Genomic DNA, 14,204 nt, shown 5'->3' on the forward strand with positions numbered 1-14,204 from the left:
AAATCAAATGGTCTGCTGCTTATTACTGCCCTTCTCAGGGAAAGAAGTCTGTGTGCATTCTCTGAAATAAACAGAGACACCAAAAGTTGCTGACACTCGGTTATTTCTAGTTTTTTCTCCTTATACCTAACTGAAGCAATCAAGGCCCAAGATAATAGCTATGACTTTCAAGAAGGATTCCTGCCACAGTTAAGTGGCACCTTGCAATCCAAAGATATTTGGAGGACAAAAAGGGCTTGTATGCCTGGGAACTTGTTTATCCCTGCAACATTTGTTCTGCTTACAACCTTAAAGTGTCAGACCTACCACCTCTTCAGCATCAGCTTTCTCACAATTCAGACACTCCCAGTAACAACCCCAAAACACCACAGGAGACAAGTCCCTTCAGATTGTATGGCTTAGAAGAGACTGAAAAGAGGCATCTTGCCTCTATGAGAGTGACGGTGTTATCTCCACAGAGGTTCAGATGCTGGATGGGCAGGAAGGACGTGACACAAAGTGGAGGTTTATTGCTAACGGGCCAGATAAGATTATTGTGTTGGCTGTATGCCCACCATTGACATTCAAAGGAAAGGTGACTTGTGCTGGCACTGGACCCATTCTCCCCAAAGGATGAGGAGAACAAACCTTATGCTTCTTTTCCAAGGCACCTTTAGCTGCTGAATCCTCAAGCTGAGCTAATCAGTACACAAAGCGGCAAGCTGGAGAACTACTTGTCCACAATGCCTGCCCTCTGAATCAAAAACATGCACCCTCTGCTGTCACAGCTCTAAACTGAACCTGCTGGCTATAGAGATGGGATGTATTTGTACATACAGCACTACTGAAGACTTAGGCAAAGACGATGCCGCTCTCTTGGGGATAAGGAGTTGATCACCAAGGCTTCCACTTCCTCTGTAAATTTCTCTTTTGCCATATTCCTGGGTAAGTACCTGCAGGATCTGTAATGGAAGTATCATCTCCACGGTAATTTCTGCAGTGCTTGGAGGACACCATTGTTCTACAGCCTAGAAATCCCTGTGTGAGGATTTAGTGCTCCCAAGTGCCTCTTGGACATCAAACGTTTTCAAAGCTATTAGCTCTGATGGGTTTTTGAATAAGGCTCAGGGAAGCCACTCACTCAGTATTTCTCATAAGAAGAAGGTAGCTCTGACCTGGTAGAATAAAAATTACTGAGAAGGAGGAGGAGGAAGAAAGCCCACACAGACCACGTTCTCTGCAAGCAAGGAAATGAGATTTGATTTACTCTGTGATTCTGAGGTGTGTTCAATTTCAGCTTGAATTCCTACTGCATAAATTCAGCTTGGCTGAGCAATGTCCCCATTAGAGACTGTCCAAAGCAATATAAGGTGATCCACACAATGATCTTTGAAGCTGAAGGTTCAAAGCCTTGGTGAGGTGGGTTTTTTTAGCATATTTTTGCATGTACAACCCACAAACCTGTGTCTTCCAAGAAGTTAGAGGAAGACAATATAAAAAAAGCAATTGGATACAGTGCATACACAGCTCCTTATTGTTGCCAATTAATCAATTTATTTATTTAGCTCACTGGTTAAACTTCCTCTTACTACACAGCAGAGAACAACTCTGGGTCTATGTTTTCCATGATTCAAAGGGATTAGATGACAAGCAGAAGTCACTCAACTAAAAGGACTTAAGGGCTTCAGTTCAGGGATTAATAACTCAGCTGCTTTTTCTCCAGATTTTAAACCCACTAATTTGTACTGCATCAGCTGGTAGTTTTATTTGCACAACTATTTTTGTTTTAATGGGAATCTTAAACTCTGCTCTTTCCAAAATGCTCCTGCATTGCCCTCTCGATACTATTCTCACATCTGAATTTCTGACTATATTTAAAGAGGATTTCATGCTTGCTTAGCAGATTTCTTAAGAAACTGCACCTTATAGTAATACACACAAGTTCAAGTTCTATTTGACTTTTCCTAAGTAACCAGGCATATCAGTTGAGCAGTCCCCTCAGGAATTCACCACCACTAGAAGGCAACTTGGGTGGAAGCTTTGGACCAGGTCTCTCTGCATCTCCAATTCGGTCTCACATTTCAGAGAAGCTCTACAAAATCTGGAGTTTGCATGCATTTGACCACATAGTAACACACCTTTAAGGTGCAATAAACCACAGGGATCCATTCTCACCCTGGGTTAACACAGAATAATTGGGTACCACACTTACCCTGCTGAGAAACCAAGTGACAGAAGTTGAAGGGGACCACATCTCTGCATTACTCTCTGCAGAGACTCTGACCTTACAGTTCTGAGAATCATTCACAAGGGGGAGTTTCAGTGAAAGAGTGCTATAATTTAACCCCAACGCTTCTACCACCTTGGGCTGTATGAATAAAACCCCAAAGCAAGTCTGCAGGTTGAAAAATTCAGGTACTTTAAAGTTTTGGGGTTTGTTGTAAATCTGCTGGCCTGACTCAGGAAAGACTAAATTTCTTCCATATGCCTTTTTAAGGACTGACTTGTGACTGTGCCTAGAGCTTTTGTTTGGTGCATTTTTATAAATGGTAATAAGTAGAGCTGTTCACTTGGTTTACTGCGTCTAGACAACAACTGCCAGCTACAATCAACTCAGAGAGAACAGGAGGGCAGGGCTGGCAGCAGCCACAGGATGCATCATAGCAGCAAGTGATGGTTGTGCATTAGGAAAGCTGCCATCATTCTTCCTTCTCATCTCTGTAAAACATGTCAAGGGCACTAATTAACAGGGTATCCAAGGCACACAAAGGCTACGAAGAAACATGTCCCTAGTGCCCTATTAAGGCCCAATCCCAAGATGACTACTGAGGCTTTAGGAGCCTGCTGAACTCTCCCAGACACGAGTCTCCAAAACTGTCTCATATTAAGAAAGAATTCAAAGATCATAAGAGCTGCAGAACTGAGAAAAGCAGAAAGGGAGTGACCTACTTTATATTCTGCTATCACATGTTGAAAGAGACAGGATTGTAAAATGCCAGAAGAGGCACATGTAAAGGAATCCTCTCAAATGTGTGTGCTGTCAGCAGTGTGATGGCACACAGCCCCCCATGGAAGAAACAAGGGCAGGGAAAAACTCAAGTCAAATACTGTGCCAGAACAACAATTCAATACCCAGAGAGAAAGGAACATACAGTAGGAGCTATACAGAGTAAGAGAAGCCCGCGATCTGAAATGCCACTCACCATTACCCTAGCAAGCATTAAAACCTCTGCCAGGGAGGAGCACCTAGCATCAGAACAATCTGATCGCCTTTTCCAAGACCAAGTGACAGAGGAGAGGTGTGATCTTAAATATTTTGTAGATATTTCTGTTCTTGACTTAGTAACAACAGGGCAGAAGAAGCTGCAGCAGTCTGTGAGCACCTCGGTATGACTATGTAACATTACTGGAGAGAGGGTGAACAGTCCTAAGTCTGGATTTACCTTTTAAACCATAACCCTGTCGAGTGCTGGAAAGTAAGGCTTTTTGTGAGAGTACAGGCAGGTGGGTTTTTCCCTCCTTTTTTAAAGGGGAATGCTATCAAAATAAAATCCTCCTACTCCCCAGATTTGACTTCTGAGATTTTTGCATCATTCTTTTCTAAAACAAAGATCAGGATCAAATCAACTGGCCGTTTTTCTTCAAAGCATCTTAACCTGACCTTTTCCAAACTCATCACAGAAAAAGCTCTCCCTGACATACGTAAGCTGAGGTCACACTGAGTTATGATCTCATGTACAAAAAGCATGGCAGCTTCAATCCAGGTCTCCCAACAGAAGAGTTACCTCCATCTTCAAACTACGCTTCACTCAAGTGAAGGGTTTCTGGGTGAGGACGAGGGACCAGGCTATGCCTCAAGCTAATAATGTAGCTGACAAGATCACAGGTTTCTGGTTTGACTTGACAACCGACTTCCTGATGAGTAATTGGGACAGGAGTGGTCAGCGACCAGCTTCTTTATGTCAAAATGTATAATGTGACATTAACTGCCCAGCCTTAGCATCACCGAGTCCTAGTTCTGAAACATCGACTTACTAAATAGTGACAGACGCACTTTAGGACTCAAGCAGTCCTGGAATATTATCCCTCTGGGCGCTACTGAGGGTGGAAAGCTCAGCAAGAACTGGATGATGTGGGAAACTGTCGTCAGCTGGAGAAATTAAGTTCAGATCATGTTAATACTCTCCCCTGCAAAAAGTGTGTCATGCTCAGGTATCTGCAAAGGAGGCTGAGTTGAGGCATTACAGTAGCTTTCTTTTTATTCTTCTGAGAAGGGGAGTTCAGCCCAGCAACAGACCTAAGTTTCCTTTCTATGCCTACAAAGCACCTTGTAGGTGGTACTGTAATTAAATAGGTCCATCACTTAAAATAGAAAAGCACATCTTTATAGCTGAGGTGAGAACTAAGAGTCTGTAGTGAGATGCTTCCATCAAGTCGTCGGTTTTCAGGAGCATTAACGACAGGGCAGAAAATTCCCGCATGCTTTGCATCCAAAGCAGCCTGGATGCAAAAAACAAAACAGTCAGGAAGTCTAAGTTCCAGCATGACTACCTTGGCTCCCTCACAAATCCACATTTCTGTTTCCATCAGCTGGAAGACTGCTCCTGTCCTAGTGTTTCAAGATGTTCAACAAAAAGAGTACTTCTTGCAAACAAAACAGCCTTAAAAAGTCTATACTGTAGCTCACAGCTACCTTTTTTAAGAAATGAAAGGGACAAAAACCCCTGCAGATACCATCATGTGAAGCTCCATCTAGATCCATGTTCTGTGTTACATACATCCTGTTACATAAAATCACTGATAAAACTTAGGGTGACAGTAACAGCCAACATTTCACGTAAGTTGGACAGATGCCTGACTCCAGCAAACCACCAATATGACACAGCTGAGCAAAGGCTGGTATCTAGGTTTGGGGGGGAGTATAGGTATTTCTAGTGCAGAAGAGGACTAGAAAGGGAGACTCAGTCATTAGCCAGCTAAGCACACTCTTCCTTTAAACACTCGGAAGAACTGCTGGCAGAATGAGAAACATCTCAGGGTAGGCTCTGTGTGACCTCCATATGCACATATAGATTGATACATCCTGGGTTTGGAACATTAATTTTCACAGAACTAGGAGAAGGCTGCAAAGGACAATGCAATGCCTAAGTAAATACCAGTGTCTTACTTGCAGGAAGAGAAATTATTTGATTCACAGATGTTGCTGAAGAAGTGTAAGCAGACGGGAGTTGATAGCAGTGCCCCGAGAAAGAAATTCTCACAGTATCACCATGATACTATTATTTCCATCTTTCCACTGTGCTAAACACGCTCACGGGGCTCCAGGACAGCTCAGTTTGCAAAAGATAGTACAGACCTTCCCAAAGCCAAAGCACCCCAAGATAGCTAGTCATGTCATGCCAGCTCCCTGACGCCAAATCTCATTGCCAGAAAGATGCTGTGTCCTTCTCTGTCATCACATTTCACTGCAAGCAGCGGTCATTGTCTCAGAGATGCAATCGGTCCATTAGCAGGACAGGAGCTCGCTCATGCCATCACGAGTGGGAGAAGCACTCAAAAGAACTTCTCCACCTCTAGAGCTTCTACACAGGACCCCAACCCAGCATTTTCTGAGAAGTCGGGAAGTCCAAGAGTAAGATTTCAACAGCATTGTGTGTGTGTTTACAACCAACTCAAAAAAAAAAAAAAAAAAAAAAAAAAAAAAGCAGTCTACTGAATTACAGCTGCTGAGGAGAATATATTTGGGAAACCAAGATGGGTTTTGTGCACAAATAAGCCTTAAGCACAATATTTCTTTAGTGGGGTTCTGCACACAGTAAGACTTAGGATCCAAGTTTCCAACTAGGAGGCTGAGGCATATGGCAGGGGCTACTGGAAACAATGTTATTAGATGTCAGTCCACAAGAAACTACCCCATTCTCTAAATGTTAAGGATAGGTCAGCAGATTTTCCATACTTACTCTCTTACTGCCAGAGGTCATCCTAACTAACCTGTGTTTTCATGGAAGACAAAAGCTTCCTAGTTTAAACTAACATTGATGCAGCTGTGACACACCAGTTAACATTGATGCAAGTGATAGTTGCTGGGTCACGTCAGCTTATTTCAGAAATCCTAGGTACTTTCAGACAATGGTCCAGGCCAATTCATCAGCTTCTTGTCTGGGAGGCTGCAATACAGCTTCCCTGTTAGCCATTCTTGCTGTGAAGCAGTTATTGATGGAGAACATAAATCCATGGTTTGGAAAAAGTGAAAGAAGAACTCCTACGAATAGGTGCTCAGGTGAGAGCAAACACAGGGCTATGATTTAATATCCTTCCACAGGCCTACACTCATGCCAGCTGCAAGGCAGATGCTGCTGCTGAAACAGCATGTGCTGCTAGCAATACTTAGCTCCCCAGGAGCTTATTTGTGCCTTAACTGAGCCATGGGGGAATCCAAGTGCCCTCTGACTAAGGCAGTGGAATTGATTTATCGCCCCTGGCACTTGGCTGATGCAGAAGCACCTTCCCCAATTCCATCTCTCTGGACATCCATCTCCCCAGCTTGCTGTCTTTGAATGACACATCTTAGCTCCCTGAGCAATCCCGCTGCCTGCCTCAGATCTCCCATGAAGACAGGAAGAGTGACACACATCAGAGATGCCGCCTTCTCCTCTATTAAAAGGTTTCCTTTTGAGCTCCCTACCGTGGACAAGAAATTTGAACTTAGTGTCTTAACATCCAAATGCCAAGTGTTAGAGAGCCAAAACCCCAAATCTTCCAGCTGAATGGAGCTCTGTTCAGGTGCAGCACCTTTTGCTCAGCAGCATTTACTCTCCTGCTCTGGGAGGCATAGGGACTGCAAAGCTCAATTTGCTTCCCACTTTGAAATCAGAGCGATGACCCAATTTGTCACGTTTTGGAAACAGCTGCAGCCCCAGCTAGAGGATCCAGAGGAGGAACGCAGAAAAACATCATCTGTTACAGCAGGATACTACCGGAGAGAAGGAAGAATAGCAGTCTCTGAAGGCAGGAGTTTTATCCTAAAGAAGCCCCAAAACGAGCATAGCTGGCAGTCACTGCAAAGCCTGTCTCTTTTTGTGAGAGGAGAATTTGACTCCAGGAACAGTTACTCACAGCCACATTGCCATCTGTAACTGGCACAGCAGGCTATAGCCTGTCTGCTTTTAGGACTCCCAAGCAGAGAGATGACTGAGTGTAAGGAAGCTTAGGGTGGAGCTCAGGACTACAGCAACAAAGTATAGTGCTATAAATCCAGCTTTACGGAGGACCATGAAAGAAGTTCGCATGGTATCTATATGCATTATGCACCTGGCAACAGCCAGTGTCTATTGTTCCTGTTTCACAAGGGATTAAAAAACCTTCTCAATCTGAAGTTTTACAAAATGCAAATTGAATTGCGCATTCGCACAAGCCAGCCGTTGACAGCTCCTCCTTTAATCGTAGATGTGCAAAGTTGTAATTTAATCTTTATAAACGCAGGCTGTTTTGATCCTTCTGTTGCAATCCTCTGTGGAGCTTTCCCTGCCCTATACAGGCGCTTAGCAGTGACAGCAATCCGTAACATTGCTTTCCACTTCCCCAGCAGCCTTCCCCAGCAGATCGCACAGCACTTCAAACGCTGCCTGGCTCTCCAAGAGCTCCACACCACCTGCCCTCTCACTTGGGAGGACAGAGGGCTCAAGGTTTGCTCAAGGCAGCACAGTGAAAGCTAGGAAGATGTTCAGACCCCAGCTTGCAGCCCCTTCCTATAGCTAGCTACCCACAGGCCCGTTTCCAAGTTTAGTTAAGTACCACATATAAAAGAAACCTACCAGGCATCTGGGAAGTGCTTTGTGAAACACATTGACCAGGGGTGCAAGACAAGCACTGGAACTAGAGCAACATCAGCCTGTCTCTGCAGTATGGGCTGGGAGCTTATTACAAAGTTAAATCTGTGGCTCTTGCTCAGCACGCTCCCAGTTGTTATTCAGACTGGGCTCATAACTCACATCCCCGAGTGCTGCCCCTGTAGCCCCAGCACAGAAACTTACCTAGCTCCAGGAGACTTTACCCTGTTGCAGCCAGCAGTGAGTAGCAGCTCCAGAAGGTGGCTCTTCCAAAACAAGTCCCCAACATTCAGTGGTCACCTACGCTACAGCAGTTTTCAGGCCCTTATCAGTCCCTGTGGTACTAGCGACAGCCAGGCAAGTATATGAAAACAGCTGTGAGAACTGAAGGTGAACCTTGCTTTGAAGTTTAATGGACTTATTTTGTTACCAGTTTGTACTTTCAGGCAGTCCCTAATCTGCCCAAGAGGACAGCAGCTCACAGAAGTGGTAGTAAGCAAGACATGCCTTAGCATTTGCAATGCACAAAGGGTGGAAAGACTCCTCTGCTCCTGGAGCAGTCAAGGTGATCCAGGGTCACGCTGCCTCTGAGAGGCACGGAGCAGCTAACTGCCGCTAGCGGTAATGGGCAGGATGCCGGGGCACCTTTGTGTAGAGCCTGAAAGAAGGGAACTGAAGGGTTTCTCCCATTTCTTATTGAGGTGTCTGGGACTGAATTAGCAATAGGGTTACATCTCTCCAGCAGTAGGTGTTTTTAAAAACAAAGCCCTTCTTCTGTCCCTCTAACAGCCTAGCACACGTTGTCACCCCTCCTCCAGTGACGCACAGTTTATTGTATTCTGCATGTTAATAAAAGGCACTACACAGCACAAAGTCACTGCTCCAAAGCTCACCTCCAGCTTCAAATCTCCTTGCAGCAAAGCTGATCAGTCCTTGAAGCCTCTTCAGACCCATTCAGTCTGGCACACTGCATAAAGCAGTCTGAGGCATTAGTAAATTGCAGGGATATTTCTATGGTGAACAAAAAACCAAACAAGCAAAAGATACCTTAACCAAAGAACCGCCCCATCAGTGAGGCAAACTGGCAATTTGCCAACTCTGGAAGACTTTTTATACAGATCCTCTTAAACCTGGGATTCCAATTTCACCTGGTGCAGCTCAGCTCTTTCTATTTAAACAATATAATCTGCTTCAAGCCATTAATCATGAGTAGGTGTCTGTAATGAGACCATGAAACCCAACATCCCTGCCTCATTTGCAAAGATGTGATGATTTTAAATTAGGGCTTTGCCTTGGTGACCCCTTAGCTGTTGTTTCACGTTCTTACTACTGTGTGCTACATGGCACTAGCAAGCTTGATACTTTCTACCCCAAAGCTCACTGCATTTCAGAAGTGAAGTAGCATTATGCCAAAACCATTTAAAAGTATTTCTGGAGCCTTCACAACGTGTTATATTAATGTAGGAGATTAGCGGGATTTATTGGAGTAGTACCTAGCACTGATGGTATTCGGCATTTTAAAAACATCAAACGCACACATGCCAACAGGCTTTTAACTCTTAACACCTCGGCCAGCAGTGCTAAAAAGCAACAAAGCATTTGGTATCTGCCGGCAGTTTTGCTGCTAGTTACAGAACCCAGAACAAGTTGAATAAACTGTGATGTCAATGGCTCAGAATTAGAATACTTTAGGGCACCTAAAACCAACTGCACTCTTTTGTGACTTTCTGTGCAAGTCACTGGTGGAGCCTCCCTGAGCTGCACTTTGGGTTAGACCCTCGAAGCCCCAGCAGGTAACAAAAGGCCATGTGGATTGGGGGGGGCAGGGAGGAGCATTCAACATTTGAGGTATGACCCCAAGGAAAGAGAAATGGCTTTGTGAGATTGCCTGAACAAACTGGATTGCAGCTACCCAAGTTGTAAAGGTATTACAACATGGAACAACCCAAGTATTACACTCATTTGTCACAATTTCAAAAGCGATACAGTTGTCCTGTTTTTCCATCAGAATCTGTTCTGGCTCTCAGCACTTTTCATCTGCAGTTACCAGACTAATACACAAAGTATAGGTGTTCACAACAGTCTTTCATACTGAACTTTACACCACCTCCAAACCAGAGGTACCTAGTGTCCCTGCTTGTGGCTGGGAAGAAAAAGGGGCTTCTACTGGAAAAAGCATATAGATGTTTCTGACTAGCAAGCATCATCAGTCCTACATGTCTGCCATCTCAATTTTAAGACCCTTAGCGTGGAAATCATAGAGAGAATAAGTGCCAAAGAGAAAACGAGACCTTAGTGACCAATTTTGCTAAGTGGCACAAGACTTGCTTGGCATGCAAGGCACCACAAGACATTCCTGCTCAGAGAGGATTTCACCAGAAGTACTGGGTTCCTCTCACTTCAGCCTCCCTAGAGTAATTGTGCTACATCACCATCAGGCAGAGAGCTGCCTTCTTACAAACAGCTGCTCTTTCACATCTGGAAAAGGCAGATGTGAGACCCCATCCAGATCATTCATGCCCTGTGTTTTCAGTCTTTCTGTTTGTCTGTGTTTGCCCTTCTGCCCTTGTTGCTGTTTTCTCACTGCCTTGACCCTGTTCTCTGCAACTACTTCTGCTAGAAAACATGTTGGGAGTTTCTCAGATCAGATATGGCACAGAGAAAAGTCTACTGCCTCCAATGTATTAAGTACAAGGCAGTCCAGTCATCTGGAGAGTACAGATAAGCCCATGAATTCATTTCACAGAAGGCTATTTTGCCCTTTGACTTGAGAAGGGACCGAAACATCTTTGAAGACATGGGAATAATCACTTGCATGGAAGGGCTAAAACTACATTGGTAGTTAATGGCCAACCCTATCTTTTTGACTGTGCAGCATCTGTCAGTTCCTTAAAGGACATGCAGGCAGGAGCCAAACATGCAGAGAGGGGGAATACCACAAAAACACAGATTAACACTGAAGTCAAGTTTAACAAATTAGCAAGTGAGGGAAGATGCCAATAACTGGCTAAGACATTTCCTGTTTCATGGTGAGGAACTACAGCAAGGTCAAAATAGAAAACGACTAGGAAGGATTATGAGTTTGCTTTGGCAAGCAGACTCTTTGCAGAATAGCACTGGCAAGGATCACACGGTGTTGATAGACTGAGGTGGCTCATCATCAAATCCCTGGCATTTGCTTGCCCCTGGGAATCTCCCACTCTTTGCTCAAGAGAATATGGAAAGAAAAAGGTCTCTTCCCAGTATTTCTGATCTGAACATTGGATAAACCCCACAACAATCAGCAAGTCTTGCCAATATACCTGCCTAGAGCATCGATTTGTATATTCAAACTATGGTTCCTGGAGGTCTTTAGGGCTGAAGATGTACAGTGGTATTAACAGCCTATCCTTAAAACAATCCCATGTCCACCATTTCCAAGGCCCTACAAATCCCCTCAGCATGTAATAATGTTAACATTAATGCTTATAAATAAAAAAGGAGAAAGCACTGAAATGACAGACTGAGAATGGTAATAAACGGACATTAGTGATTAACAAGGTAATAAAGCCTTCAGTAGGATTAGAAAAAGATAGAGCAAAATCTCTTCCAGCTGATTACTTAGCTACTTTCAAGGATATTAAAAATACAAAAATAAAAAAAAAAATAATTTAAAAAAAAATCATCTAACACATGAACAGGGTACCAGAACAATCAGGGAGCAGTATAGTTAAGTTTGACACACGCTCAAGTAAGAGTCTGCAAGCTGATTACGTTCAAGTGAATTGGAAGCAACTCAGAGCAGCTGGAAATTCCCCTTCAGATAGAGCTATGTTAAAGCCATGACATAGCCTGATTAACAAATCTGCCTGATTAATAGGAGATTCTCAGATACCACAGAGGAGTACGAGCAGCCACATGAGAATCTGGCCAAAGGCTAGTATCTGGGAAGGAAATCTTCATTAAAAGAAAAGTTTGATCCTCAAAATTGTAAAAATGAATGTTCCCAGTAAAGAAATACCAGTCTCCTGAAATTATTGAAATAACTCAAAGGAGAGCATGACCAGTCCCAAATGTAATATCTGTGTGTGGATATACAAGTTAAGCATCAGCATTAAATATTTCAATATGGTACACTTCAGAAAAACAGGGCTATAAAGGAGGGTGGATTTTGTGTAGAAAGTATTTATGGAGAGAAGAGAGAAAGGGAATTAAGTGAACACACATGTAAAAACATAAGGTACAGCTGGAAGCGGGGGGGGGGGCGGGGAAGAGAGACTGCAGCAGCCAAAAGGCAAGCTTGACCACTCACTTCACGCTGAACAGCTAACACAGAATGAAAACAACAAATTCTGTACCCCACAAAAGCCAGACCCTGGCCTTAATCTCGGCCATCTACCAACCTCTCATGTACTCACCACGTGGGATGGCTACTGGCAGAGGGGAAACCACAGTCCGACACACAGACCTGAGCTCATTGGCTAATTGAAAGCAGAGGCAAGAAGTCTCCATCCCTCTCCTCCTTGTGCAGTAAATTGCAGAGTGCCGACTAAACACCCTCACTGAGACCACACAGTCCCTCACCACAGTGACATCGCCATTATTTCTTTGCAGTTCACCAGGGCCTATTATTGCTTTGCTTTGTTTGATGTTCTCCCTATGTTGAGAGAAAGCATGAAGGGAGAAAAGAAAAAAGAGGAATCTAACTGTCTTTCAACTTCCTAATCATCTTCCTCAAAATGCTCCATGCATCAGCACTGATTTCATTATCTGCCTGCTGCTAGAGATTTTATTTAAGAATAACACACAAGGAAGAAAGGATTTAACCTGACCTCCTTGAACTGCTGCGGGATGAATACTACACAGAGCCGACAACGAAAAGCTCGTTTCCTTTCTCAGACTAACCCAAAGACTATGCAAAATTCCCCTCCATCCAGGCCCCCAGTTTTAAATTGGGCTATCAAAGGCTTTTCTTTTTTAGGGGCCTGGGTTGATGCAATCAGCGTATCATCAATGAATGAGGATTGATAACATGAACCATTGCAAAGCATAGCTGTGGGTACAGTGACTCTCACAGGCAGAACAATACAGAAAAATTGAGTAAATTAAAACCCGTGTTCTTCTATCCAGCTACATCAAGAAGAGAATAAAAAGCAGTAGAGTCCACATTTTTCTCCCCACTGCACCAGTACAGTATTCAACCTGAGACTTTGGAGTGTTACGTATTACAGATCAAGTAGGATAATAAATGAAAAGGTTAGTGGGAGGCATGGAAGGGTATCATCAAGTAATGACTAAAAATATCATGGACAGAAAGAGAAATTAATTGCAGAGCAAGATACAGTCAGGACCTTGTAATGGGCACAAGGACAGGATCCCATCCAGTGGAAGGAGCCATCCAAGGTGACTCAAATGAGGTCTGTCCTAGGCTGCGTACACAATTTCTTCTCTGGAATGTCCAGAGGTGTTGACGCAGCTGTGTCTGGTATGATGCCCCCAGCTCGCATGGCAGCTCTGTATTTTGTCCACCACAGGCTCCTGCAGAGTCATTTACCTCTCCAAGAGTGATTAACATATAATCCCAATATTTTATTTTGGGAAATAGGCCATCTCTTCCCTTCCTGAGACCACGCATAGTAGCCTATTTTCAAAAAGCCATGTTTACACATTCATGCAATACAAGCAGGACACGGAAAGAGCAAACCAGGCCAAATAAAGGAAGGGAAACCTAACCCTATCACCCTCTTTATTAAAAACCTTCTCTTTTCAAAATCTAAACCAACTGAATTCAACTACCCTAGAAAATTTCTACCGACTGTTGCCTGAGTTCTAATTCCCCAATATCACAGAAAATCAAGCTACACCCAACAGTTCTCCGATAACTAAATTTGCTGCCAAAAACTTCCTGTCCCATTCTAACCGCCAGCATCCTCAGTCTCCAACTGCACTTGCTGACAATGCTGCATATTTTCATCATTCGTACCCATGCTTCTGCACTTACTGGACCAAGATGTCTGCATATGATGGTAAAATTGGCTAAAGCAAGCCTTGTTTCTCTTCCTCTTGCTCACATCCGAACAAGGAACGTGAAAGTCCTGCCTTCATCCCTCATACTGCTGCCACATGATCAGTCCCAGTGAGCACAAGGTACTCCTAAACACCAATATTCCAGAGATCACCATGGAAAAAAGGTCAACGCACGCCTGGCTTACCTGATCCTCGGAGAGCTGTGATATGTGATTCACCGCAGCATAAGACTCTATCTTCGGGTTGAAGTGATTGATGATAGCTCTGAAACACAGGAGGGAAATTTTCAGAGGTCTTAGGAACAGCTTAGGGTTGCAGCAGAAATTCCCCACCAGCCTGAGTCAGTGCACGTGGAGCCACAGTCCTGCAAGAAGTAGTTCCTCCCTCACC

General features: G+C 43.9%; 1 protein-coding gene across 5 annotated transcripts in view; it reads right to left on the reverse strand.

Annotated features, from left to right (window-relative positions):
- Nucleotides 1–14,204, reverse strand: part of ARMH3 (armadillo like helical domain containing 3) — a 130,220-nt gene that overhangs the window by 20,344 nt on the left and 95,672 nt on the right. For all 5 annotated transcript variants that reach the window (XR_005933577.1, XM_030031110.2, XM_041127419.1 and 2 more), the window contains one exon: nt 14,000–14,078. Coding sequence is in view for 4 of the 5 variants with exons in the window: in XM_030031110.2 (XP_029886970.1) it covers nt 14,000–14,078 (79 nt within the window). In the remaining variant the exon portion in view is untranslated. The remainder of the gene's footprint in view (nt 1–13,999; nt 14,079–14,204) is intronic.

This window comes from Aquila chrysaetos, chromosome 11, assembly GCF_900496995.4.
Source record: "Aquila chrysaetos chrysaetos chromosome 11, bAquChr1.4, whole genome shotgun sequence".
NCBI lineage: Eukaryota > Metazoa > Chordata > Aves > Accipitriformes > Accipitridae > Aquila > Aquila chrysaetos.